Genomic DNA, 27,523 nt, shown 5'->3' with positions numbered 1-27,523 from the left:
ATAATATAATAATTAATCATAATACAAGAATAAACTGTTCCACATACAACTGTAAACTTCCTTTTGACCCATCCTGTATCTGAGACTAAAACTTCAAAAGTGCCTACTCACTTTGTATTTAAATAGATCCTCTATGAGAAATTGACATAATTATTGAAATAATAAATGGATTTTTGTTTGTTTTATGAAAGTTGCCTTTATAATTTACATGCTTGGGCCCTAAACTCCAGTGTAGAATTATATATAACCTGGCTGTCCCCCTTCTGTGGGCAGTATGTAAGTGGTGGAATATAAAGCTTCAGGAGGGCAGAAGTCAAGTGTAACTCACCACAGTGTGCCTACTGCTTAGGCCATGCCTGGCCCAGTGGACCCTCCAAAACCATTTGTTGGTTGAATGCATACGTTTGAAGATTCAAGACCTGAATTTCTCTTAGAATTTCATTCAGTTGTTTACAATGTGATACACTTTGTTACCTCGCTCATAAGGATTTTTACTGCCTTTGTTCACTGTGGTAACCTAATTGGATGGCAAAGGGTATCACTTTCAAAGATGGGAATGTGAATAGCCTCATACAAATGAGCAAAACATTTATTCAAAAATATTGGTATGCCTTTTAGCATATCATTGTCAAGAGTTATAATGACAGTTTTTCACTCACCTTGATCTCTTTCTCTAACAGCTGCCTGAAGGCCTACCTTCATGTGAATTACTAGCCTTTCCTCTGACTTCCTTGGATACTGACCTCCCGTCTTTCAGGTTGCTTCTTTGTACCTCGCTGACTCTTGTACTTGTTTCCTAAATGTGGCCAACCACTGGCCATTTACTGTTCTCATTTCACTATTCTTTCTTAGAGCATGTCTACTTTCAACACTCAACCACTGGCTACATCTCCGGCCTTGACTTACTTATTCATCTTCACATGCTGCTTGTAATCCCTCTAATGCGGTGTTCTGCCTATCTCAAATTCATTGTCTGTAACTGAACCCATTTTTGGCTTGCAACCAGCTGTCTTTGGGACTCGTGTATTTTTTATGGTGGTACCTTAAATGTTTCACTCATCCAGGCTCAAAAAGACTGATCTTAAAAATATATTTCCTTCTTTTAATTTTTAAGATTACCAGTGAAATCTGACTGCTGAGTGGATAATGTGGAATCTAATGTACCAGGATTCCAAATACATGTAAAATAGCTCCTACTGATGTAGAAGATTCACTGACTATTGTATGTTAACCCTAAAAACCAAGTTGAAGAGGAGATTAAACAAAATTGGTAGTAGAGCACCAGGCTATACCCTGCTTACTTGTATTTCTCCCTAATATTTATCATAGACATAAACTAAGTATGATAGATATAAATATCTATGCAATAAATTAGAATAGTTGTTAAGGTTTTTTAGAGGTTGGCAGAAATCTAAACTTTTTATGCAGTAGATTAGGAAAAATGTTTGGGTGATATCCAGAAGATGCTGGATGTTTCCTTGGAATATATCTGTTGGCATGTTTTCAGGTTAAACAGATCCTGGTAGCAAGAAGGGGAGGTTAAGTTAAAGGTGCTATAACTACTCAAAAGTCCAATGATAGGTCATTCTTACATATAGATTCCATCACTCTCAAGTGTGTCTGGGCTATTCCCCCGACCCAGCCCTTTGAGTATATGGGTATCATCCCACTGCTTCGTGGACTCCATGGTTTCTGATGAGAAATCAGCAGTTAGTTTTATTGAGGATCTCATATACATGATATGTAGCTTCTCTTTTGCTGCTTTTAAGATTTTCTCTTCATCAATGGCTTTTGACAGATTCTTCTTAGTGGGGTATGATGATATCTATTATAAGATCAGATTGCCTCATAGAGATAGCAGTGGCTTTTATAGTTACAATTTGTGGCTTTGAACCCAATGAAGTTTATAGCAAAGAAAACATGCTACATACAAGATAAACTCATTGACTTGATTCCTATTATGCTATTTGTAGGCAAAATGGTGGCTTGCTATACCTCCAAGGTTACTAACATTTTATATAATTCAAATAACCACCTGCCAACAATTTCAAGTGGAAAGGCTTATGTCTTCTTGACTCTGAGAAGGTTTCACATGCATGTTTTTGTTTCTTATGGGAAGCTTTGAAAACATTCCAAATGAGTTGAGCATCCAAATGGGTTAATGCTTCAAGTACAATGCAAATGATAAAATTTGAATAGCACTTCTGTACACACAATCACTAGTGATTCCATTGCTGCAGAAAAAGAAAAGTGTGAACTCAAACTACTTCCAGAAACAGAGAATTGAACTAGGAATAAATGTGAGTAGGAAAATTTCATCCTTTGATGTATCTTAAATCTCCTTCTGTGCTCAGCTGGGAGTTTGTAAAGCACTCACATCAGATCTGATACTCTTCCAGTAATTCTCTAAGAACATGGAACACATATCACTGAGCCAGCGAGTTAGTCACAACTGTGCAAAAGGGCAAGAATTAAAACACTGATTGTACAGATAAAGATGTTGCTTATCTCACCATAGCTTCATTAAAAATAAGACCCAAGTTAACTCCAAAGAAATTCTGAAAGGCATTTCCATTATAATAGGAAAGAATCTTACAGAACACTGTAGAAGCCCCAATGGCTCAAGCCCAAGCTGTCTTACTTTTGGCACTGGTACAATGCAAGTGCCCAGTCTCGCTGACTTGTGAGAGAGGTACCCCCTTCCTCAGGTTGTGGGTCTGGTGGAACACTGACATCCCAAGAGAGAGTCAGGATTAGAGGATGTGTTCAAGTCTATTTATTGGGTGAAGTATGCTCAAAGACATAAGAAAATTTTTAAAAAGCCTCTCATGTAAAGAATTTGATCCAGATGGAAAAACCAGATTAAAAGTTTTGGGTAAGTTCCAAGTTGCAAGTCTTCATGGAATAGTACAAGGTGTGGTAATGAATTTGCAGGAAAAAAACAAGTCATCAGCATGCAGGCTATCTCAAAACAAAACAAAACAAAACAAAAAAAGAAACATGTTTGAAAAAATACTAATTGAGTAATCTAGTAAATGGAGTAAGTATAACCAGGAAATATGGAAAATTTTAAATAGGTAAGAGGAGCTCTAGAACATTAGACTAAAAATTCAGAGCCAAAATTTTCAGTTTCTATCATATGGTTTAAACATTTCACTTCGGAAATTTGTAGAATTTGCAGGCCTTGTAGAAAATACCTGAAAAGCTCCTGAAGTAGAAAAAAAGTGGAACAAAAATTTTTTGGCTTGAAAATAGAAAAATATGCCCTGGCTGGGTAGCTCAATTTGTTAGAACATTGCCTTGATATGCCAAGGTTGACAGTTCAATCCCTGGTCAAACATACAAGAAATCAAACAATGAATGCATAAATAAATGGAACAACAAATTGAGGTTTCTCTCTGTCTTTTAAAATAAAAAAAAATGAAAATGGTAAAAAAGAAAGACAAAATAGGAAAATGTGACTAAGTTAGAAAAATATCTTTAAAAAATATTTTATTTATTTTTAGAGAGAGTGGAAGGGAGGGAGAAAGAGGAAGAGAAACATCAATGTGTGGTTGCCTCTCATGTGTCCCCCACTGAGGACCTGGCCTGCAGCCCAGGCATGTGCCCTAACGGGGAATTGAGCAGGCAACCCTTTGGTTCCCAGTCTGGTGCTCAATCCACTGAGCTACACCAGCCGGGGCAGAAAATTATCTTGAAGCTTAATTTCTGAGCATATAAATAATGTACAAGGCCAACTAGGAAAAGGATTATTCCCATGGAGAAATCAAATGAAAGGTTTAAACCCCAAAACTCCAAAGAATAAAGTGTCATGGATTCATCAAGTAAGAGAAGGTCCCAAAAGCCACCTAAAGCCCCCCAAGCACCTGTACTCACAATTCTTTGTGTATAGTCCTGGTAGCATTATAGGGACATTTTAGAGAGACACTTTCTTGTTTATATCCAAAAAGGTTAAAGACAATGTGATGGGCAAACCAAAAGGCTTTGGCAGGAGGGTAAGGCAGCACTGGAGAGAAAGTCCTTGAATTTGACCCAGGAAAATGGGGACCTCTGAAATTCAAAACAGATTACCTAATAAATGTTTAAGCTTATTATTGTAAAATAAAATGCATACAGTAAACCACACAAAAGTAAAAGTAGATATATTCATCTCTCGAAAGGATCAGTAACTAGTGACCCTAGCACTCTAGTTCCTTCATTTTCTTTTAACTCGGATCTGTCCTTCCATGCCAGCATTACATTGTTAAGTAAATCTCCAGTCTCTCCTGGTGGTCTTTCAGCACTTCCTGCTGAGCCACTTGGGCGTGGTGGTGTGTGTGGGGGTAATCTAACCTGGGAAGGAAAGCAAGGAGAAACTCATTCTATTGCTAGAAAAGAAAGACTGAGGCCTAATACACAAGATAGTATCTTTCTTTACCCAATTAACTGTTTGCAAAATACTCCTGTTAATGCTGACTGGACCCAACTTAATGGTTTCCCACCGGCTAAATTTGAGTCAATTTGAGCATCAAAATACATGACAGTATAATCCATGGAAGAAAGCAAAACTCCTTGAATCTATACTAATATGAATGAATAAATAAATGCAGAGATAGGGAAGTTCTTCTGTACAGGAGACTATAAATATGTAATATAGTTAGTCCTGGCAGGTGGCTCAGTTGGTTGGAGCACTGTCCCCTCCATCAAAAGGTTGTAGGTTCGATTTCTAGTCAGGACACATACCCAGGTTGCGGGTTCAATACCCAGTTGGGGCACAACAGGAGGCAACTGATCAATGTTTCTCTCTCTCTCTAAAAATTAATAAACAACCTTGGGTAATGATGAAAAATGTAATACACTTAAAATGTATATAATAACTATGGAAGGTATGATGGATTGATAGTCATCAATTGATGCTAAAACTATGGGTGAATTTTGATGACAAACTGTATTATATGGCATCTCCCTACGTGTTACTTCTGTTTGCAAAGGGGAAAACTGTAAATGCACAGTGAAGTGGGGCAGCTACCACCTTAGTCAAGTGAGAAAAGCGATCTTCACTGGCATTGAGACAAACCACCACTATGTTCTTTCATCTCCTCACTGTTACACACTGAGAAGGACACTGTATCACTTAAGTATTTCTGCCAAAAATGCAGAACTTGAAATCTAATTGCAAGGAAACATCAAACTCTGAGTTGAAGGACTTTACAAAATAACTAGCCTGTGCTCTTCAGACATGTCAAGGGCTGACTCTAGGAAGACAGAGAAGGGTGTGGGGACTGTTTCAGACAAAAGGAGACTTAAGCGATGTGACCACTGCACGCAGCATGATGTATGGTTCTGGATGGATCTTGGCGGGGAAACTGTAAAGGTGATTGGAGTGGTTGTTGTAGTTTGAATAGGGACTCCATTATAGTGTCTCAGTTAAATTTCCTCACTTTGATCATGGCATTATGGTTATATAAAAGAATGGATTATTTAGGGGTAAAGGACACAATGTCTTCAAATTACTCTAAAGTGGTTCAGGAAAAAAAGGCTGCATGTGTGTGCTGGGAACTGCCCTGCCTGCTATCAGAAGCTGTAACCCCCGCCTAGGCTAAGGCTAAGGGAACACCCTTGGAACCGTAAGCCAGCAAGGAGACAAAAGCTTATCTCCCTGGCAGGAGCAGTGCTTCTGCTGCTTCATTCATAACTGAACCCCAAAGCTTGGTCAGTCAGCCAAAGACGGGTAAGATTCCCCAAGGGAGGAACAATCTAAGACAGGCACGATCACGTGGGAGGCCCCCAAAAGAAGGACTTTGGGGGCTACAGCAAAAGGGGGTGATGGACCCTCGCTCCTCGGCTTTGACATAGCCTGAGTCCTCATTGTCTGGGAGAAAATCTTATCTCTTGGTTGCCTTAGTTCCCTTGCTCCACTTAAACCTGAAACAATGACAGGGTGGTGCAGCACTGTGCTGAAAAGGGCAGATTCCCCAGGTGATCAGACCTAAGAATATGTAAAATCCTGTGAAACCCGCTTTGTTTAGAATGCTCTCAGTTGAATGAGAAGGGTCCAAGGAGGAAGTTAGTTTGTTCCTTAAAGTCTTACAGCTCTTTGACCCTGACTCAAAATAGGCCCTCAGTCTTCCTTGTTATCTCTTGTTTGATCCTTACTTCCTAGCAATGAGTAATGAGCTTTTACCTGAATTCTTATGCAAACAAAACCAATAAAAAGCCTCTCTGGAGGGGGAACAGCACGTTCTCCCCACGTGAGGAGTGTCCCTGCTGTTCCTATTGCCCCTCAGGACCGGGTTGTCTCTGTGTATGTTTTTCTGGTTTCAATGAGCCATCCACAGCGTTCCGTGATCACTTCTGGCCGGTGACCCATGCATCATGTGTGTGTGAAGAGGGAAGACAGAAAATGATACAGCAAATGATGCAAATGTTAAAAATTGAGAAAGGATTTCTTCATACTATTTTTACAATTTTCCTGTAAATTTGAAATACCCAAATCAAATGTCAGACGATGCTAGTGTTTGCAAAATTCACCTCTTTCAGAGTCTTAGATACCATCCAAATTCAGTTGTTCAAGTTTCTTGTTCTAGAATAATTTGCAATTTGGATGCTACATTCTCTCTAATATTAAAAATAGGGATTATGAAATAAAACCTCTAACAGAGGTGATAAAAGTACAATTTTTAAATCAGTATTTATAAATACTGTCTTCCTTAATATTTTTATATTAGCTTCTAATAGGAAGCTAATATAATAGCTTCCTTTTTCATAGGAAGAGACAAGACCCTTTGGGGAAAACTTCTTATATAAAGATTCAAATGGAGAATAGGAAATCACTTCTCAGAAAGACTGTATGTCTCAGGCAAGAAAACAGTGTAGCTGCGATTCTAACTACTATGTTTAAATTTTAAGTATTTTGTTAAAAATTCCACTTAGGGAACAGTGCTTGCAGTTTAGGGAGTCTGGAAGTCTAGACCTCTCTGCCTCTCCCTCCCAGGAGCCCGCTGTCGTCAGGATCATGCTAAGCAGCGGTCATTTTCTGGGTCAACAACCCTGATCCTGATGCTGTTACAAAATAAACTATTAGTTTCTGAATGTGTTGGTCAGCAGCTGTTCCTTTGCTGATTATTTTAGAACACTGCTTCTTGGACAAACGCTGAATCTCATACTGGAGCAGGGCTTTGCTGCCACAAAAACTCATCGAATTGACTCCCAAGATACTTGTGAGTGATAAAGGGTCTACTTCGGATCATCCAATCCAATGCCATCCTTTTGTTCCATGTGAGGCTTTCTTCTTCTACTGAAGCCTGCAAACGTGCAGGTATGGCAGAAAGAGCCCTTGAACAGCTGTAAGGGTCCCTGGGTTCTAGACCAAAACACTCACTGATGTATTGTACAACTCAATCAAACCTCCTCTCCGGGCCTGTTTGCTTCCCCTTAATCTATAACGGTAGGTACCTTGATGCTGCCGGGTGGCGGACCAGCCGTTCTCCAGGTGTGCAGCTGGACACTTAGGAAACCTGAGCTGTTCCCTTTCCTCAGTCCCCACAGCTCCTGGGACTCACCAATCCCCACTAACTCAGCTTTCTTTTCTCAGGATCATTCTCTCCCTCCTCAGTGTCATTGTGAGCTCAGTTCAGATCTCCATCATTTCCCACCTGAATTACTACAACAACCTCCTGGCTGGTCTTCCTTGCTCGACTGTGCCCACCACTCCTGCCTCCCTCCCTCCACTGCTGCTCATTCCTCATGAAAGCTGTCCAGTGCTATTTCTTACAGTGAAAATACGATCATGCCCCTCCCTTCATAAGCCTTTGTGGGCTCCCTATTAACTGACATAATACCTAAACTCCTTAGTGTGCACATAGACTCGGCTCCCTAAGATTCCACAGTCGCCCGTTTTGTTCTGTCTTTGGTCTCCTTTCTTTTTCGCCGTTGAGTCCACCTCTTACTGTTGAGTCACCCATTTTCCCACAGTGAACTCTTGGAGGGCTGCGAGTTTTCAAAATCAAATTCCTACGGCTGGCACCTGGCACAGTGCCTGGCAACCAAAGTACGTACGTGGCAGAAATAAAAACTCAGATTAGTCATTAGTACTTATTTTTAATGACAGTGAAGAGTTTCAAGGAAGAACAGACTAGGATAGTGTTTAAAATCAACTTCTGAAAAGTCACATTTATATAAAGGAGACAAAGCAGGCCAGAAGTCCCCAAAAGGTGCAGCTTGTATTATTGCACTTGAATAAAACACGCTGTCCGGGATACAACACTACTCAGGCCACGGACGCAAGCAGGAGAGGACGAACACAGAGGACGAACCCTCAGGTAGTATTTATTCTGGACTCCAAACTTTCCAGTGGCCTCCAAAATATTTGGCATTTTGAAACATTGAGTGAGAGCTCTTTACACAAACGGCAGCTGCGTCTCCGGCACGTTCCAGTTGTCCCCGTGCTCTTTGTTCCAATTCTTGCGCAAGTTTGAGGCGCACCTGAGTCTCACACAGTGGGACACCTGTCGCACCCACAGCACCCGGGGCCCAGGCCATGGCCAGTGGGGAAGGGAGTACATTTCTGCTTGACACATTTTTTAGGGACCAAAACCATGGCTGTAGTTCACCTTTCAAGCACGCTTCATTTTGGTCATTTAGATTGGAACATGAAAAAAATTGTCAGTGACTGTGAATCGGCACTAAAGTAATTCCTAAGCTACTAGAACAAAATAAAATTTAAATTTAAAAAGTCCCTGGCCACATTTTTGAAGTGGCATACCTGTATGTATAAGACAAAGGCTGTAAACTTATAGAAAAGATAAACTCTGACTTTCAAACAAATTACAAAATTGATTTTGCCCTTCCCTTGAGTGTTATACAGAAAAATATAAACCCGTGGCCCTAGTTACCAAAAAACACTTGTCCCCGTAAGCCGAGAAATGACCTTAAAGTTTGGCCTGAGCTAGTTTTATCTTCAGATTTTCTCCGAGTTTGTCCATGAACTCGAATGTATTCAAGTAGTCAGAACGCTGCACGCTGATAAGGGAAGAGAAAGGAAAATATTAGTTTGCTCTGATTTGTAGCAGGCAGAAAAAAAGTCCTAGAAATGCTACCTCAAGTAGCAGCCTATTTATTTCTAGAGGAAAACTGATTCATGTTAACCAGCTACAGGTCTGGGGCTGAGGACCGGGCTCGGGTTCAAGGGGCTGACCCGGGCTACAGGCAGCTACAGTCTGGCACTCTGCCCCTCTGCCCCCCCCGCTCCCCCGCCCCCCCACACAGCAGGTTCCCGCCATGCCACCCTACTTCTCACTCTTCCTTACAAAGAGACAAAACCTATGCTGGGTATGCGTGCTTTTACCCACATCCACACAAGCTGTCACGTGTCCTTGACATTTTTAAAAATGATCTTATTTCTATAAGTGTCTCACTTAAAAACAAAAAGACAATGGACTAGCTAACATAATCCTGCTGATAGGTGCCTATTCAAACAGGCTACAAAGGTACCACACCAATAGGGACATTATTTTTTGCTGGAAGTTTAAGATCAGAAAAATGTAGTGATTTAGAATACCCTGGGGTATATTGACCCTAACTGAGACCCGTGAAGACGCACAGCTGGGACACGGGATTGGCATTAACATTTAGTGGTGTTCCTGTAGGTGAATAAGAGTAAAGAACTGACTTTGAGTGGAGTCTCTGATCAGCAGCTAATCCAGCTGGGATATGGTTCCTCAAATATCCTGGGCACTGCACAGCTCCTCAACTATCTGACTGCTGGCTAGATACTTAAGGCAGGGACTATGACCGACTTGGCATCTGATACCTGTGCTGCTTACTTTTCTTATCTGTAAACTGAAGAAAAAATAGAGGGGTGGAATAAAACAGCCTTGGGGGCCCCTTTGCTTCTGTCTATAATTTTGCTAAATTAAAGGGAACCCTGTCACCCAATGATTGTCAACTGGATCAGAGGTCAGCAGGCTATACAACTCGACCCATGGACCCAATCCAGGCTGCAACCTCGTTTGGTACGTAGTTTGACTGAAATGCTGACACACCCACCAGCCAGAAGCTAATCATCTACGACTGCTTTCCTGCCACGGAGACAAAGTCCAATGGTTGCTTAGTTTTGCAAAGGCTGTATATTCCACAAAGTCTGAAATGTTTATAATCTGATCATTTATAGACTGTGTCTGCTGCTGACCCCTGAATTAGGTGATGAATAACAATTCATATACTTCCAAAAAGCACTGATGTTTTGAGCCCAGGAGGATAAGTGGCAATTTGACCACAGAGCTCAGAGCCTCTTATACTTACTTGGGCAAACCTTTAATACAAGCAGCCAAGTCCTTGGTCATGAAGCCAGCCTCAATGGTCTCAATGCAGACTTCTTCCAAAGCCTTTGCAAAGAAGCCAAGCTCTTTGTTGTTATCAAGCTTCGCTCTGTGTGCTAACCCTCTGGTCCAGGCAAAAATGGAAGCTGAAGGAGAGAGGGGTGGGGGATGGAAAAAACAAGCACACACACTTCAGTCATACCAGTGAGGCATATTCCCAAATGTTCCCCCAAATAGATGATTTTTTATTTAGGTGACTGACTTCACTAGACGCTATCCACATGCACTCTAAATTTTAGGAGAGTTGGAAATATTTTACTGAATAGAAACTTCTAAAAATCTGCATTTTTGTAGAAGGAATATTTTGGGCTTTGTTAGAGCTTTAAGGAAGCACATTTTCATGGTGTGGAAGCTCTTAAAGCTTAAGACATTTACTAATTTGCAAAAGGTCACAACTCTTCTGTTGCTTGTCTATATTGGTCTCTCCTCCTCTTTTCAGCCTGTAATCTCTTTTTAATGTGCTACCCTTGAGGCCGGGTTAGAAGGATCTATTCATGCAGCTTTTAGATTCTTAGCCATGTGTGACATTTCACTGCACCAGAGAAAAAGGAAAATGCCTGTTAACAATCTCTTCTGTAGTGGGTATTGTCCCACTCAATGACAAAGCATATATTGCATATATATTTTAAGAAGCACATGACAACAGCTCTCATTAGTGGAACAAACCAGCTGTTTACCAGCTGTTTGCTGGTAATTTTACGCACAAAGCACCTGGTAGCCAAAGGAATATGTTTGAGTCCCTTTTTGAGGTCTCCACTCTGGCTGCAAATCAGTGTAGCAGCTGAACACTATCTTACCAATGGGATTGGTAGATGTCTCCTGTCCCTTCTGGTACATGCGGTAGTGACGCGTTACAGTCCCATGGGCAGCCTCTGCTTCTACCGTCTTGCCATCTGGACAAACCAGCACGCTGGTCATCATGCCAAGAGAGCCATAACCTGTAAGTGGTAGAACATGAAGTATTGGCTTCGACTGCATGAGAGCAAGGGACTTAACCTTCACAGCTCACATCAAACAAAGCAAACATCAATAATCCTTCTACCCTGTGGAAAGCAGGGTCCCTGCTCCAGATCTGAGAGAAGAGTCTGCAAAGGCTGCACTTTTCCCTCCCGTGCCCATCTCAGAGGCAGCTGCTCCCTGAGGAGGGGCTCAGGGTCTGATGCCTGCACCCCACCCTGGTTCTGTGACTTTCTGTCTACTGTGGCTCACCCTCCTTACCTATAACATAGGCATAACAAAACACCCACTTAATCGGCTGGTTGTGAGAATTCAATGAATACACATATGCTCATGAATAAACATGTGAAGTTCATTTATTCCTTAGAATAGCACCTGCCCCAGAGTAAGAGCTCCATACATTACAGTTATTCTTATGCACAGATGCTTTACTGCTCTGGGAAAATAAAGATTAACGACTCGTCTTCTGCCATCACGCTGCTCACAGGCTCACTGGGCCGGTAAGAGAAGGCAGGTTAAAGACAGGACGGGATGGACCTAAGGGCATCCCATTTGCCCTTACTCTCTTCAATGGCCCCACCAAAATGAGGCTATTCTGTGGGTCCCTATTTAGGGAACACAATTACAACTGGTGAGTGCATGTGGTTGATTTTTCTTCTTTTATTACTCTTTTACACTTGATTTCAAAGAACACATTTCTCTATTTTGCTATCTCTCCAAAGTACCTGTGGAGTTCATGCAAATTTATAATGGTCTGAGTGCAAGTAAGTAAACATAAACAATTTTTAAAATCATCTTTGCTACAGTTAGAAATTTCTGTGTGGGGTTACTAGTCCCTTCCATAACATTGTGTTGGCTTCAGCTAACTCTCAAATATTCATTGACAGGAGAAGAGTAGGATACATCACTTTCCATGGTGAGTGTGTCCATCTATTAATCCTAGGGGACACTAGTTGGTACCACTGTCAAAACAGAAGACTGAAGTGAAATGTCTGAAGTGAGTCCAAGTAGTTCTTGCCTCTAGAGAAGAATAACATAAGGACAGCCCTGCTGCCTTTTAATCTGAAAAGCTGCCTTGAGGTCACGTGTGTCTGCAGGTTCTGCCCAGACAGCTGTAGCTCCAGGTACCTTTATCAGTGTGCTGTTGGGCCCTGCCCTTCACAACTCCGATTTCAAAGTCCCTTGAGCCTCTACAACTTGACATATACGTTCGAAACTTTGCTCCCTATGCTCTCTTCTTGTTGCCATGGGGACATTTAGAAATGATGGAATGACTCGGGTCCCTTATCAAGAACTCTGAGTACAAAGACGTTCACACCATGGAGTCATTACAAAGCAACCCTCCTTCCTCTACTGCGTGTTTGGATTTGGAGCAACCAGAGAGCAAACAGCTGTGGAATTCATTCACCTGACATAAAAATAAAAGTGATCTTTAACTGGGCTGACCTACTGACTTTAAAACTGGTATGAGGTGCTTAACTTTTTCATAAGACAGAGAAAACATAGTCCTTCCTGGGAAAAGCAAACATAATTAAAGGTGACACAAACATCTGTCAGGGGAGTTTCAAGTTGATGCAGCTGCCATGGTAACTAAAACTGAAGGGCAACTTGCTGCTGAGGAGATCCGGGAAGGAGAGTATCTATTGACTATACTGGACATGTGGCCGGGTTTCTGAAGTTCAAGAACAGCCCCGGGCTTCTTTGCTCGACTCCTCCATGTTTAAAGCTGAGCAGTGAGCACGTGGGTTTTACATAGTGCCAAAACAGCCTTCAGGGCTGCAGGAGGGGCAGGAGTGCTACCTGTTGCCAGATGAGTGAGCTCTTGGGTTTCTCTTCAACCTTTTGTTTGGCTTCTGTGCTGGTGGACGCCCATCAACTGTCAAGCTGTGAGGAATCCTGTCTAGAGTCTGTTTCCCATTTAGTGGTCTGTCTGTCCATGCATCACTAATGCCTCCTCTATAAGAGGTGTCAATGTATCAAGATAATGGTTGTTCAAGGTCAGTCGAGTGCAGTGAACAGGGAAGGGGTCAAGGTAAGAAGTCTGAAGACCTGGATCTTCTCACTGGATGTATTCCTCTACAATTACTGCCCCTCTGGCCTCAGTTTCTTCATTTGTGAAAGGAGGAGGAGAAAGAGAAGAATAAAGAAGAGGAAGAAATAAAAAGGGAGGGAGGGAGGGACATAGAAAAATAAGAAAGAGAGAGAAAGCAGTTGGACTAGGTAAATGGTTTCAAAATTCCATTCTAGCTTCCTGCTTCAGGAATATCAAGGGTATGTTATTAGGGGAATAATATTTAGAATTTTTTTTAAAGGAATGAGCTTTGGAGAGAGCCCCCTTTTGTCATTAGACAGCCCACTTTACCCTTTCCTTGCCGAGTGACCTAGTATTTCACATTCTCAGGGCGGAATAAAGGCAGGAAAAGGGAGTGATGTTCAGACCAGGCAGCTGGATGATCTGTTGGAGGAACTGCAACTTCAAGTGGGAGAAAAGGCTGAGAGATAAACGGTGTTAACACATCCAAGGCTGGAGCCGCGAGTCCCAACCCATGGAGTTACCTGCTGCGTGACCCTGAGGAGCAGCTTCCCCAGCCAGAGCTTAACTGCCTCATCTGTCAGCTGACAAATGGTCCTGGAGCCTCACAGCACTAACACCACATGACTTTCACAAGCAGAGGGCTCCAGAATCCTCCTTCCTGAACAGGAAAACCACTGTGGCATCACCCACCTGCTGCAGGACAAGCTCCACCTCCACGTGGTCCTCTGGCTGCTTACCTTGGGCCACGGAGTCTGACTGGACGTCGCCGTCGTAGTTTTTACAGGCCCAGATGAAGCCTCCCTCTGACTTCATAGCTTGGGCCACCATGTCATCGATGAGCCTGTGCTCATACCAGATCTTCTGGGCTTCAAACTTGGACTTGTACTGCCTGAGAAAGAAGAGAGGAAAGGACAACAAAAAGACGAAAATGGGTATTGTTGGGGACATTCTATGCTTCTCCAAAGGAGGGATGGAAGGGTGGGGCGGAAGCAGCTTTCTTAGTAGGAGCAGCACAAACTTGGGGACCTGATACGTGGGTTCGACTCCCTGTCCAATCACTTTCCAGTTGTGAAACCCTGCTTTCCCCTTTGTGAGGGTGACTCTACCCAGTCTGGAGAGCTGTGAGAGCTAAGCAGGGCAGCAGTTCCCCAAGCACTACTTTACCAGCTTTCAAAATACCACCGAGCAGCTTCTTGAGACCCAGCTTACATCAAGAACATGGAAAGGCGGGAAAAGACTATTCTATTGCTTGATATCATCCAGGGAACCAGGACAGCTTCCTGGCTTAGCATAGATGGGCAGTGGGAAGAGGAATTAAAGTGCCTCACGAAAGAGAGAGCAAATCTGTGCCTTGGCCTGAACACTCCCACCTAGAAAGGAGCTAGGCTGTCTTAAAATTTAATGCATGCTCACATGTTGCTAAAGTCATTATAAATGCAGGTTTCAGTTCCAGAAACTATATTAGAGCAGAGTTTTAAATCACAACAATGGGTTTCAGGAAGAACGGAAATGGGTCCAACTCAGAAACTCTTTCATATACTCGAAAGATTAGAGCCTTCTATCACTAACAGGGTAACTTCTTCAAATGATACATAATTCTGGTTCTGAAAACAGAAAAACGTGAGACTCTTACTGGAGAACACATTTACCTTCCAAAAGCAACTTAAGAGTGATTTTTTCACTTATTTTAAATCTGTTTTGTTCTTGTCTTTAAGGAACAGTGATGGTTTTCACTCAGTTTGTCCCAGAATCAAAAGGATAAGGAATCAAATTCTATACTATGAATGCCAGCTTGAGAAAAAAGAAGAAAAAAACAAAACTGTAGTTACTTGTCATATATCTCCTGAAAGATGTCTTTAAAACGCCCATCATATTTCTTCAGAATAGTGTTTTTGGTGCTCAGATACAAGGGCCAACTTTTAGACAGAGCCATCTGGAAAGAACTGTGTGCAAAATCTTGGATTGACTTGTCTTCATTGAACATCCCCATGGCAACACCACCGCCCTCTGGGGGAACACCAGTGAGAGAGAGAGAGAAAAAAGAAAGGTAAACAGGGTATAGTTGTAACAAGTCCAAACCCATCCACTGCTACCAAGCCACCCGATTCCCAGCTCCCATGTCTAAGCCCAGGCTTCAGAAAGTCCCAGCCAGGCTCCCAACTTGAATGTCCCATGAGTCTCTGCAGCACATACTCCTAACTTGTGTTGAGAGGGCATTTGACAGACAGGAGAAAAATATGGTTTTTAGGACCCTGTAGACACCGAAATAGCAAAGACTACTGATATAAACTAGAAATATACTCAAGAAAGGGTGAGTATGGTAATTTTGAAACTGTCTTGTCATATTTTTAAACTTTCAAATAGGTATTTTAAACTCTAAGTGTGCACTCAATCCTCAGCCAGAGAATGAAAGTTTTCTTGGTTCCCTGGAGGGTCCTGAAAGGCCACACTGTCATCAGTAGAAAAAGTTATGCTACATGTGATTGCTGATGTTCACAACTTGTTAGCTGAACTCTTATTACTGAAAGACAGGGCTTGAGTCCATGCCACTAACTGGGGCCAACTGTGGCTCAGAATGTGGAAGGGGTGGAAACCAGCAGAATTAGGTTCCATTAATACATTATTTAGAAGAGTCAAGGAAAACAAAGCTAGGTAACTTCTGAGTTTTTGTTTGTGTGAGTGCTTTTCTGAGCTTCAATAGTGGAAAAAGAGGGTCCTCTGTTTTGAGTGGAATTTGCTATAACAGACCTCTCGAAGCGGCAGGATGCTGGGCAAGAAAAGGCAAAAAACAAATGTTCTACTTCCACAGAATAAATACTCAGGTGGGCAAGAAGAAAAACATTTCAGCAAATGTGTTTAACACAACCATTTTTTAAAATTCAAATTGTCAGAGCAAAGAGCATGATTATGTGACAAGTGATTTGGAGTTACGAACATTTAATTTATATAATTTGTACACAACAGATTTCTGCCAACCTTCCCATTGTGTTTTAAGAGGAATGCCTAATTATGAACTTGTCTTTGCCTTACATGCATTTCCAATTAAGTGGCTAATCCGTTCTGTGCCTTTATTCATGCCACAGGACTGGAAACCAATTATTTTTTAATTTAGATTTTAGCTGTAGTAACGTTGTAGATTCAGGTTGTACTTTTAGACAGCCACACAACTAACTAACTTTAAACAACCAAAATAATTGCCCAAATATCTATTAAAAATAATCAGGATGAACTCTAATTACGTACCTTCAAAGGTATGTACCAGGTACGTCTTTTTTTGGGATCCATCACTTGGTGTGTAGGTTATCTCTACTTTTCCAGGCCCAGGAACAACAAAATCAGTTGCTCTGTACTGTGTAGGTGAGAGGGAAAAGTATTACAAAACCAACAACTATCCCAACAGGTATTCCAAAGAATGGGAAAAAAAAATCATAGAACAGAGCTGGAAGACACCTAGACAAACAGGACAGTGTAGCTCAACCTTCTTTTATTTTAGACACAGGGACAAAGAGGTCCAGAAGGTTCCTGAAACTAATTAGCGGCAGGGCAGTGCAGGTTACAAATCAATGCAAACTGGGTGCCTACCGCACACAGAGCAGTTTTCTGAGCACTGACATGGAGAGAGAATTAACAAAGCATTTCCCCTTAGGAAGCGTACAACCTAAGAAAGACACACAAAAGTGAAAAGCAAAGAAAGAGCTCTCAAAGATCCAGAGTGGACATAAATGATGCTACGGGACGATGACAGGGGAAGAGAAGTGACACAACCTGGAGGTCAGGAAGTCCCCCTGTAAGGAGATGATAATATCCTGGTTGTAGTACTGAGAGGATGAAGAAAGAGCTAATGCCTTGTCCTCACTATAGGGCAGATGCTTTGGGTGATCAACTCGTCTCATCTTAGTTATCTCATCTGATTCTTCCATCAGTCTTACAAGGGAGGAACTGTGATGTTGTGGAAACAAGGCATCTAGGGGCTAAAGGCTTGAGAGCTGGTCCTTGGACCTTTGGAGCTTAGTCTCTTCATAGTTATCATCACTGCTTAAGCCCGGCCCAGAACTCGTCTCTGGGAATCCATTCTGGAAGCAGCTGTGACAGGCAGATGACCCCTGGGAAGGGGCCATCTGAGGAGAGCCATCTCTCTCATGGGTGTGAAGCTACTCTAGTGGAAAACTGTGCCCGGCCTGCCCTAGGCATCTGTTGAATCTCTGCTGCATTGTACCTTCTTACTTAGAAAGGACAGCTTTCAGAGTCAGGCAGCAGCAGATGCCGGCCAGGCCTTGGGTTGTTTGGTGCACAGCAGTACTAGTGACAGCTGGTAAGGGAGCTGCCAGGTAAGAATAAAGGTTCAGTGTCTATTCTATGCAGAACACTTCTGACATTCAAAACTCTTTATTATGGTAATTTATTCCTAGTCCTCGAAAGGAAAAAAATGGAGGTACCACAGCAACGTTCATGCTTTGTGGACATTTATGCACATTCCAACAATCAGGGAATCAAGCAGAGGCTTGAGATTTTCAATCTGGACTTTAATAAATAGAAGGATCGTTCTTCCAGGTGATTGGTGCCAAAATGGTAATTTTTTTCAAGAAAAGGACAAAAATGACACTGCTGAACTCCTGAGAACTCAGAGTGGGGTTCCCAGAATTACGAAGCTTGCAGCATTCCCATCCACACTGCCTGTGCTGGGCCTCTGGGGGGTACCAGGGAAGGGACCGGCCAGTACGAAGGGACAGTTTGAGGCACAGGATAGAGCACAGGGAATGACCCCTCAGGGACTGCCCAGTGACCCTGCCCCCAGGAACAGTGGGTGGTCTGCCCTGGCCTGCCTGCTTTTAAGGACAGCTACATCAAAGCCTCTGGATTTCAGAATCAGGGACTTGTTTTCCGGGGTCTTTTAAGACATAAGCTGCTCTCTATGAAAGTCTGAATGCCTCAGTTTCAACAAGGAATTTTGATTTTGTTTAGTTGGCTGGCTTTCTGTTTAATTTGGCAACCCACCTACTTGTACAGAAATACAGAAACTAAACTTTCTTTCTTTTCCAACTAGGAAAGAACAGTTTTAAAGTGGCTGCTTTCAACTACTGAGTCAGTTTTTCCTTTTCTGTATGAAATGATCACGTTTCATATAATCTGTGGTGGCTGTCAACCCTCCCTGCACACTGGAGTCACATGGGGAGCTTGAAAATGCTCGAATCCCATGGAACTCAGATCCAGCTGGTGCAGGGTGGGTCTCAAGCACTGGAATTAAAACAAAGAAACACATTACAGAAAAAAAAAGCCAAATAAAACAAACACCAAAAAAACAAAAAACCAAAACAAAAACCCCCTACAAAGGGATCCTTTTAGAACCAGGGTCGACAACTACTGATTTAGTTGAAGCACAGGAAATTATCCATAAAGAAAATGTTAATATTATGTGGTTTAACTTAACAAAAAGTTAAAAGGAAAAAATACTTATGTTGAGACAGGAGCCTCTCTGTATTTACTTCTATTTAAATGTGTAAATATGCAGATATATGCATTTCTCAGTTGTGCGCTTTGTTTAATGAAGTAGTCACCAGAAAATAAAAGCACAACACACACAAATCAGAACTGCTGGGCAGCCCAAGGCGTGACCAAAGAACGGAAAACCAAATGATGCCTGCATGACCTACCTGATCCCCATAGGCGTGACGGCCTATGATGATGGGCTTTACCCACCCGCTCACAAGCCGGGGGATATTTTTGCAGATAATAGCTTCCCTGAAGACAGTGCCACCCAGAATATTTCGGATGGTACCATTGGGCGACTTCCACATTTGTTTCAACTTGAACTCCTCCACCCTCTTCTCATCGGGGGTGATAGTGGCACACTTGACACCAACGTTATACTTCTTTATTGCTTCTGCGGCGTCCTTGGTGACCTGGTCATTGGTGGCGTCGCGATTCTCTATGCCTAAGTCATAGCTGGGAGGGAAACATCGTAAGTGGAACTTTCCAGACAAACTGATAGGCAACCGAGGGTGCCACCATTCTATCTCTGCATGAACGTGAAGGCTCTCAGTATACCGAAATCTGCCAAGTTTCAGCTTTCCTGCACCCTAGACACGAAGATGGCTGCCAACTGAAAAAAAGCACGGGGGGCTGGACTGCTGGGCCCCGGCTCTGGGGCTGCTGTGGGAAGCTGTCTGGAAGGAAACTGAAGGGAAACCCTCAGGCTTGGTGCCCTTGCCTGCCTTCACCGTACAGAGTACACAGAAAACGACTGAGCTGGAGCAACCCTTTTGCAGACTTCCTCCTGCATAATTAACATAAAAATGCAAGCCTAAACACCGCCTTATTTTTTCTTTAGTAAATATTGGGCTTTAAAAATGAAGGGGTCTGAGGGTTTGATTTTTTTTTTCTTGTATTTTGACAACTAAAGCAGTGGGAGTTGCAGATGTGACATTCAGTGCCAAAAATCTATAGTGTCAATAATGAATCCTTCATTCCTGCCAATTAGTCCTACGATGAACCTTTCCCTAATTCTTGGGTAAGTCTCTCTGTTCTGAACACAGGCCCACAGTGTATCAGATAAGTCATGGACCCAAGCAACAGTTGTATGCACCCCAGAGAGCTGGCTCAGTACACACCAGCACCCAGACGGCAAGTTATTCAGCGCTGAAAAGAAAGTTGGTTGTTCAGAGCATCAACGACGACTGTAAAGCTTTATCTAAGATATAAAACAGTTTGCCAGAAACAGGAGAACAAAGCAGTAACGTGACTATTTTGTTCTCCAAGTTTTTAAAACAGTTTTTCAGCTTACATAACTCGCTGAACCATGAAGACTCTAGATTTCTCTTTTCACTCCTTGTGTTTCCTTAGATGTCCCCAACTCATGATGCAAATACAAGGATAGGAATCTCAACGTCTCTCCAAATAAAATGAATTGCAGACTGCTTTGACCTTGGATAATTCACATAAGTGGGACAAAGCACGGATTCTCTTATCTTCTGGCAGAGGAAGCGCTAAGTTATCTACAAATGTCCACTCTTCACTCAAACCAGAAGTGTGGTCAGCAGTTTTCATGTTTTTAGGAACCATTTGTCATCAGGAGAAAATCTGTGGATTTTTTGCTTCTTTTTTTAACATTTCTAAGAAAAAAGGAAGAATAAATGACCTGGACCACTGTCCAGCCCAAAGAAAATGAAACAGATTGCTCCGCTCCCCTCAAAAGGAACCCCTCATGTAACAACAGCCGTTGTTCTAAATTTTAGAACCTAACGCTTGTTTGAACCTCCAAAAATTCCTTGGTCTGTAGCCCGTGAGACTTTTTTCTAGGGAGACTATCCTTTAAAGCTCCTTATGCCTCTAGGCTATTCTAAAGAACTCTGCCAACTCACCTACGTAAAGTTCTGAAGCAGGAGAGCACTTGTACAAATTCTTTAACCTACTTGGATGATGTTTTTTATGCTTCATTCCCTGGATGTTTTGCTGACCTCTGCAGGCATTTGCTCCTTCTGGTTGCAATACAGATATTATCAACAGTGTGACCACAGAATAATTAAAAGGGGTGTCTATTGACACTATGTAAATTAAGTCTACCAGGGGTGTCCAACCTGCAGCCAGCAGACCACAGGCAGCCCAGGATGGTGGTGAATGCGGCCCAATGCAAAATCATAAATTCACTTAATACATTATGAGATTTTTCTTGTGACCACGTGTCGCAATGTATTTAGTGTGTGGCCTAAGACAACTGTTCTTCTTTCAGTGTGGCGCAGAGACACTGAAGGTTGGTTGGACACCCTGGAATACCCAAGCAAATGTAACAGGTCCTGAGGCCAGTCTGTTGAACAATTCTGGGTCAAGGCGAACACACCTACAGTTGCCTGTAGTTTGACTAAAATGTGACAGTCTTCAGCCACGTCCCCCTTGCAAAAATTCTGTCCCTACCAAGTTCAAATATTCAAAAAGCATGAGCCAGTTTATGAGAAACACAGGAGAAAAATGAGATAATTCCACAGAGACTTTCATATCTGTCTCTAAAGACGTTAAACACAGGGAAAGGCTCAAGTCCTTAGGACAGAAATGGTTTAAGGGAACTTCTGAAAGGTTAGTGTTTTATTCAAATAACTTGAAGGGTTCTTTCTGTACTATAACTGTATGAAAAGAGCAAAAGGCAACACATAAAAAAGGGAAAAGGTCCATTGTCTAAGTACAGGGATAGAAAATTGAGCTCGAAAGGACAAAATTGTGTCAACCACAATGACTGTTTCACAGAGGATGTACCTCCATTGTTTTCCCTTCTACAAATATTTGTGCTACTCTTTATAGGAAACAGAGGCTTGGAAAGACCTGAGAATCACATTTTTTCCCATCATTATTTCTTGTCTTCTGAACAGCAAGCCCAGTTTATCTAACAACGTTAAATTTAAAACAGATGACTCATGGGCGTCTATTCGGGCACTCTCCCCCAAGAGCATCATTCCCGAGATGCAGCTGTATGTACGTCAAAAGGCTAGTTATGTCCTGCAATTGCTTAGGGTGCACTTCCTGGGTTTGCAGTGTGGAGGGATAGTCATGAGCCGCATATACAGCAGTGACTCCATACAATTCTGATGGAGCTGAAAAATTTCCATCACCTAATCGTGCTTCAGCAGTCGTTGATGTTGCAATGCAGCACAAACACTCACCATGGTCACGACTGCCTACAGTAGTCAATGCAGGTGTGTAGCTGAGGAGCCGCAGGGGAAAGAATTGGTCATCCCAAAATATGTCTGTTTGGCGTAAGGATTATTTTAGGATGGTTAATTTTGAGAAACAACAGACATGGGAGAAGCTCTAAAAGCCAAATAGAAGTAACCTCTTGCAAAAGCATTTAGATTTATAAGGGGAGTCTCCATGTGTTAAGGGTTTCTCCCCTGGTATTCCAGGAAGAGCGGGATGACCTCAACTCCAGACTCTCAGGAAGGCAGAAGAGGAAGATTTGAATGTGCCTAACACCTTTCCTTGTTCACAGTGCCTTGCCCATAACCTCATGTAACTGACCCACCCACCCCCTGCCAACATCTTCTTTTGTCTTCGGCCAAAGACATTATGTAAGGTGGTGATTTCAGCCATGTTGGAGAGTTACTATAATGATATGTATTAAAAAGGTATACATATTAATATTATTAAACTTTTGTTTTTTTCTTTAAGCTGTCTTTCATTGCAGGATGTCTCAGACAAGAGCCCAGGAGGGTAGAGGGGAAATTACTCTACCTCCCCTACAGAGCAATAGGCTGTATCATTGAGACAAGGTGTGTAGTAGGTTATCCCACCCAGGTTTGTGTTAAGTGCGTTCTGTGGTGTTTGCACAGCAACAAAACTGCCCAACCACACACTTCTCAGAATGTATCCTTGTCTCGAAGCTGCACAGACTCTAATTCCTTTACCTGTGAAGGTCCAATTCCACATAGGGAAAAATGAGTTTTTCTTTAATCAACTCCCAAATGATTCGTGTCATTTCATCTCCTTGCATCTCAACCACAGAACCGCCACGGATTTTTGGAGACATTTTGATGTCAATAAACCTTTAAAAAGCAAAGAAGAGAAGACACACATCTGATCATTTATTCCATGACAGTGTTACCAGTCTAATGGGGTCTGTTGCCCGAGCACACCAAAGCCCAATCAGAAAGGAGCAGGAGCTGGCAGCCAAGAAAGTATGACTTTACTACTGGAGGAAGCAGCCCACACCCGGAGTCACAGGTGAGCTAAAGCTCACAGACCTGGCTCCTGGAGGTATATGGAGAAAAATCATTACTTATGGGACTAAGGGAGCTGGGGTTGCGGTCTCTGCGACTGGCCAGCGCTAGGGTAGGGGTCACTGGTCACTGCACCTGGCCCCCGTGTCAGCCATGGGATCACTGCCTCTGGTTTCCCCACTTTTCTGGTGCTGGAGCTAAAACACAGCTGAGGCTGAGATGTTACCTTTGGTTTAACTGAAACTCTGTCCTTGTGGTCACAAAAGACCGAGGCTTTGTTCCTAAGACTGTTTAATGTGGAGCAGAACCTCATTGTCCTGAGGGCTTAATAATTACGAGAGTGGACAAGTAAGGGAGAAGGAGGAACGTGAACAGTGTGCTGAGTGAGGTCACTATGAATCAGAAGGATAAGAGAAAGGGTCACATTAAAGAAATCAAGTTTCTGCATGGTGACAATAGTATAAAAACAAAATATAAACATTCAGGGACTAAAAGAATAATTCATAATAGCACGACTGCATATAGAGCTAACAATAATTACATTTACTATTAAAACTGAGCATGTCCTCTTCATGAAGCATTGTTGCCTGCTTCACATGTGGTTTGAGTCAGCCCTGCAATGGCCCAGAAGGATGGGAACTGTTTTCCTTCCTGATGAAAAGAGGCCACCCAGCTAGAGCATCAGGCAGCCTGACCCCGTCACATGCCCTTAATAGGGTAATCATTATTTGTGCCTATTGGTTTGTCTTATAAAAGATTATTTCCACAATGTCATGAACACTTTCATTCAACTCCTCATTTTAGTGGGCCCTCAAGATGAACAGAATGATGAGTGCTAATAGTTTCCTACTTTTAAGAGACTGTTTTGGTTAAAATAATTACCTTTCAGGAGATATGACTAGTTCTTATTGCTTACATTTAAAGAACTTAAGTGTAAAAGTGAAAGATGAAGAATTCCTGATGGAACTATGTGTTCCTAGAGACAAATATTGGATCCTGAGGATGTGGACCTCAATACAAAAGTGACTTCTCAGTGAGTGAAATCTGCATATACAAGGCCCCTGCTCAGTGAGTGAAATCTGCATATACAAGGCCCCTGCTCAGGACTCAACGATGCTCCTCTGTCCTCTTCCTCCGTGACTCAATTCCCATTCTGTTTTCCTGGCTGTTGATGGGCAAAGGTAAGCTGCCAGCAGGTGGCATAGGGAAGAACTGTCCCTGGAAGAGAAGTCATTTGGAGGGATGGGATGTGGGGTCAGCAAATACAAATCCATCCATTCTCAAAAAGGGCAGGACAGGGGTGCACACCATTTGGAAGCAAGACTATGGGGCTTAAAGGCCACATCCTACGTGTGTTCCCCAAAAAGCAGAGGAAGCCCTGAGCCTCTTAAAGATATCTATTTCCTTTCATCATGCTCTAACAGAAACTCTTTTCCCCCAGCAACACCACGGCAAATAAAAGCAACAGCCATGCTTTTATTCCCCTGAATTTATAGCTGAGGACTGCAAAAGTATGGAGAACTGGCTTTAAAAATTATTAGGCAAGAGGCCTGTAAACAGTCTCACTTGAAAAGCTGAGCTCTAGTAATTTGGCCTTCAAACTTAAAAAGTAAGCCTCAGTTTCTTGTGACAAGCCAGGGGAAATTTTCTACCCCAAGGCCCTTTTCACTTCCCAAATTTGGAATTCAAGAATGCTGCTTATTTGTGTTTAGGAGGTTCCGTAGACCATTCCTAGGCAACCATCTGGAACTCAACTAGAATTTAAAAACTAAACAAACTGGTGTGGATGAGTCAATTACTTCCTATGTGTAATTTCAAGTATAACTGATAGTACAGCTTAAAGTGTATGGTTCAGTCATGCTGTCAGATCCCACTGTCTCATCTGTTCTGGTTTGTAACAGAACAAAACAAAAAAGAGGCAGCAAGCTTATCTTGGTCTTAATGCTACATTTCCATGGCCACATTCCTACACAGCATTATGCAAGAGTTATGACTTGGCTAGTGTTCCTTAATGGCAAATAAAATTAATAGAAGTTTATATACCACACTTGAAATTTCAATACTGAGTGATACTATTTTTTAGTTAATTGTTTCCTTCTTAGTTGAAGTAAATGTTTTGTGCAGTAATCTTTCTGTATTCATAATGCACAACTGAAACATTTCAGGCTTTCCTCACATTAACAAAAATTTTACCACCTTTTAACTGAACAATGGAAGTTTTATGGGTTTACTACAATGTAGGAAATTATTTTATTTCTTTTAGAGTTGAAATCCATGGGGTGGGCTTTAGGCCCCACTGGGTTTACTTGTCTAATCTTGCCCTCAGATTTTGGTCTCCACCCAAACCCCCACTTCAAAAGGAAGGACTTCTCCACAGACCAGTTCATTTTGTTTGAGAGCAGCTAAATTCCAACCTGCTGACACACTTGTGCAATTCCAGAAAATAAGCCTGGACTAATACAGAGTAATTTAAGGAAAAAAAAAAACCAACAACTGTTCACTCTAATATTATTTTCACCAACTCCCAATTTTTTAGCCATTTTTTAAGCTGCTTTCATGAATTACAATAATTTCTGGGCCAAAAAAAAAAAAAAAAGTCTCTTGCAGAGAAGACACTGGACTGCCAGAAAGTAAGGGAGTTGCAATTTGCTTTTGGAAATATTCTTGACTCATTCCCTTGCAGTGCCTGCCTCTAAGATCTCCAGGACCAATTAAAAGCAGTATTGCCACATCTAAGAAAATACGGAAGGGGAGAAATTGCTAATTCTTACCACGGTGGATCAACTTCTAATCACTCCAACTCCTCTCAGTCTTGTAGACTCAGCTGAGTGCAGTTTAATCTCCTAAAATAAACCCAGACCAAACAGAATAAAAAAACAACATACAAATGCCTCCTATCTGGAGGATTTATTTTAGACAGCCCGGTTTATCCGGCTTAAAGTAGATTGCAGAATGAACCCAGAATGGCAAAGGGCAGTTTCAGGTCTGCGGGCACCTTCCAAATAAAGGTTACAGGAGTACCAATATCCGCCTGCACACAGTGGAGGGTGCGTCCATGGGTGCGTCCCAGGTTCGTCGCCCGTTAGCTGGTCTTGGGGTTTGTACGTCCTTAGGGGACGCTGCGACCAGGCGGCTGTTGGCCTGCACATGTCCTTGTGGCCGTTGTGCAGGATGGTTGCAACCACAACTGGCCGGGTTCCTCCTTCCGGGTCTCCACGCCCGCGCCTTCCCACTCCGTGGCAGGACCTTTAAACGGGTGCCGGGAGTCGGCCAGGGAACGCCTATCCCAGAACTTGAGAACCCGGCGGTGGCTGGTCTCTCCTTCACTCCCCACTCCGCCCCAAAAGCAAACGGGCGCTGGAGCTCCTCCCCCTCCACGCCCCCCAGGCGGACGCATCCTCCGGGTTGTGGTTGCGGGAGTTTGCCGCACACGCCCAAATCCTCTCCTTCCACCTTCCTTTGCTTTCAGCTCCCATTGCCGCACGTTCACTTCCACCTAAACACAAGGCTTAGATTCCTTGCAGCTTCCCATCACTAGATTTTGTTTTCCGCATGCAGACCTGGGCTTCGATACAACTTGCTGCCGCCCAATTTCACCCTCCCGAGCCCAAGATCTGGTCTTTTACACCTCCATGAACCTAGCACCCTCTCCCTCCTCATTTTCCTTTCCCACGTGCAATACCTGGACTTCTTTTTCCCTTCCTTGAGACCAGAACTCGCTGCTAAGCTCCTCCCTCCACACCCAAGACCCGAGCTTTCTTCTCTTTCCCCATTCCAACTACTGTACTGGCGTACTCAGAGTCTCCCCCAAAGACAGGGACCCGCGCCGCCCCTAGTAGCCTGCCGTTACCTGCAGGGGAAGGTACGCTGGCGATGCACCGCGGGGCGCCCCAGCCACTCACACGATCAAATTCACAGGTGCAAATCCCAGCAATCGCAGCTGGGTTCCAGCTGTTTCAGCGTCTGACTCAGCCTCGGCGAAACCCAAAGACCAGCAACGGGGAAGGCTTTTCCTCTACGAGGCCTTTGTCCCCTCCCGGCCCTGCCCCATCAGCCCACCTCCTAGAGCCCCGCCCCCGTCCCCGCGCCAATCGCTGTGTGGTGGGCGGGGCAAGGCTAGTTTTCTGAACTTGAGGGAGCAATCTGCGGAGCATCCTTCACAGCGCCCTGGGCGTAGAAAGGAGCTGCAGCGACCCCGAACTCGGCTTTGGCTTTTAGTGGTGGAAGTACACGAGTGCCACCTGCAGGTCGGGAAGTAGAGCGCGCTGGGGCTGGTGTTCTGACAACAGCGTGCCAAAGGGCATCCTGGACTTTGTAACATCCTAGGGACATGAGGAGTGAGTTTCCAGGCCCACAGTAAAGGCAAACTGGGAGACAGAGCGCCTGGACTAGTCCCTGTCCTGGCGCTCCCCAGGGTCCGGAAACACCTTTGGCCCAGGAAAGAGTGATCCAGGCAATGAGCGTGGGATGCT

At 43.1% G+C, this 27,523-nt stretch overlaps 1 protein-coding gene across 1 annotated transcript; it reads right to left on the bottom strand.

Annotated features, from left to right (window-relative positions):
• Window positions 1-8,063: 8,063 nt before the first annotated feature.
• IDH1 (isocitrate dehydrogenase (NADP(+)) 1) lies at window positions 8,064-27,073 on the bottom strand. Its single transcript, XM_045853904.1, has 10 exons — window positions 26,902-27,073; window positions 25,823-25,894; window positions 22,740-22,877; window positions 19,002-19,293; window positions 16,594-16,699; window positions 15,180-15,357; window positions 14,088-14,239; window positions 11,156-11,296; window positions 10,282-10,444; window positions 8,064-9,000 (listed from the first exon to the last, which is right to left on the bottom strand). Exons 3-10 carry the CDS (start codon window positions 22,859-22,861, stop codon window positions 8,910-8,912), a joined length of 1,245 nt encoding a protein of 414 aa, XP_045709860.1. The 5' UTR covers window positions 22,862-22,877; window positions 25,823-25,894; window positions 26,902-27,073; the 3' UTR covers window positions 8,064-8,909.
• Between the last annotated feature and the right edge of the window lie 450 nt (window positions 27,074-27,523).

This window comes from Phyllostomus hastatus, unplaced genomic scaffold (genome assembly GCF_019186645.2).
Source record: "Phyllostomus hastatus isolate PE091 unplaced genomic scaffold, TTU_PhHast_1.1 phas_contig_137, whole genome shotgun sequence".
Taxonomy (NCBI): Eukaryota; Metazoa; Chordata; class Mammalia; order Chiroptera; family Phyllostomidae; genus Phyllostomus; species Phyllostomus hastatus.
Note: the sequence above shows the minus strand (reverse complement) of the source record. Positions and strands in the feature narration are given on the sequence as shown.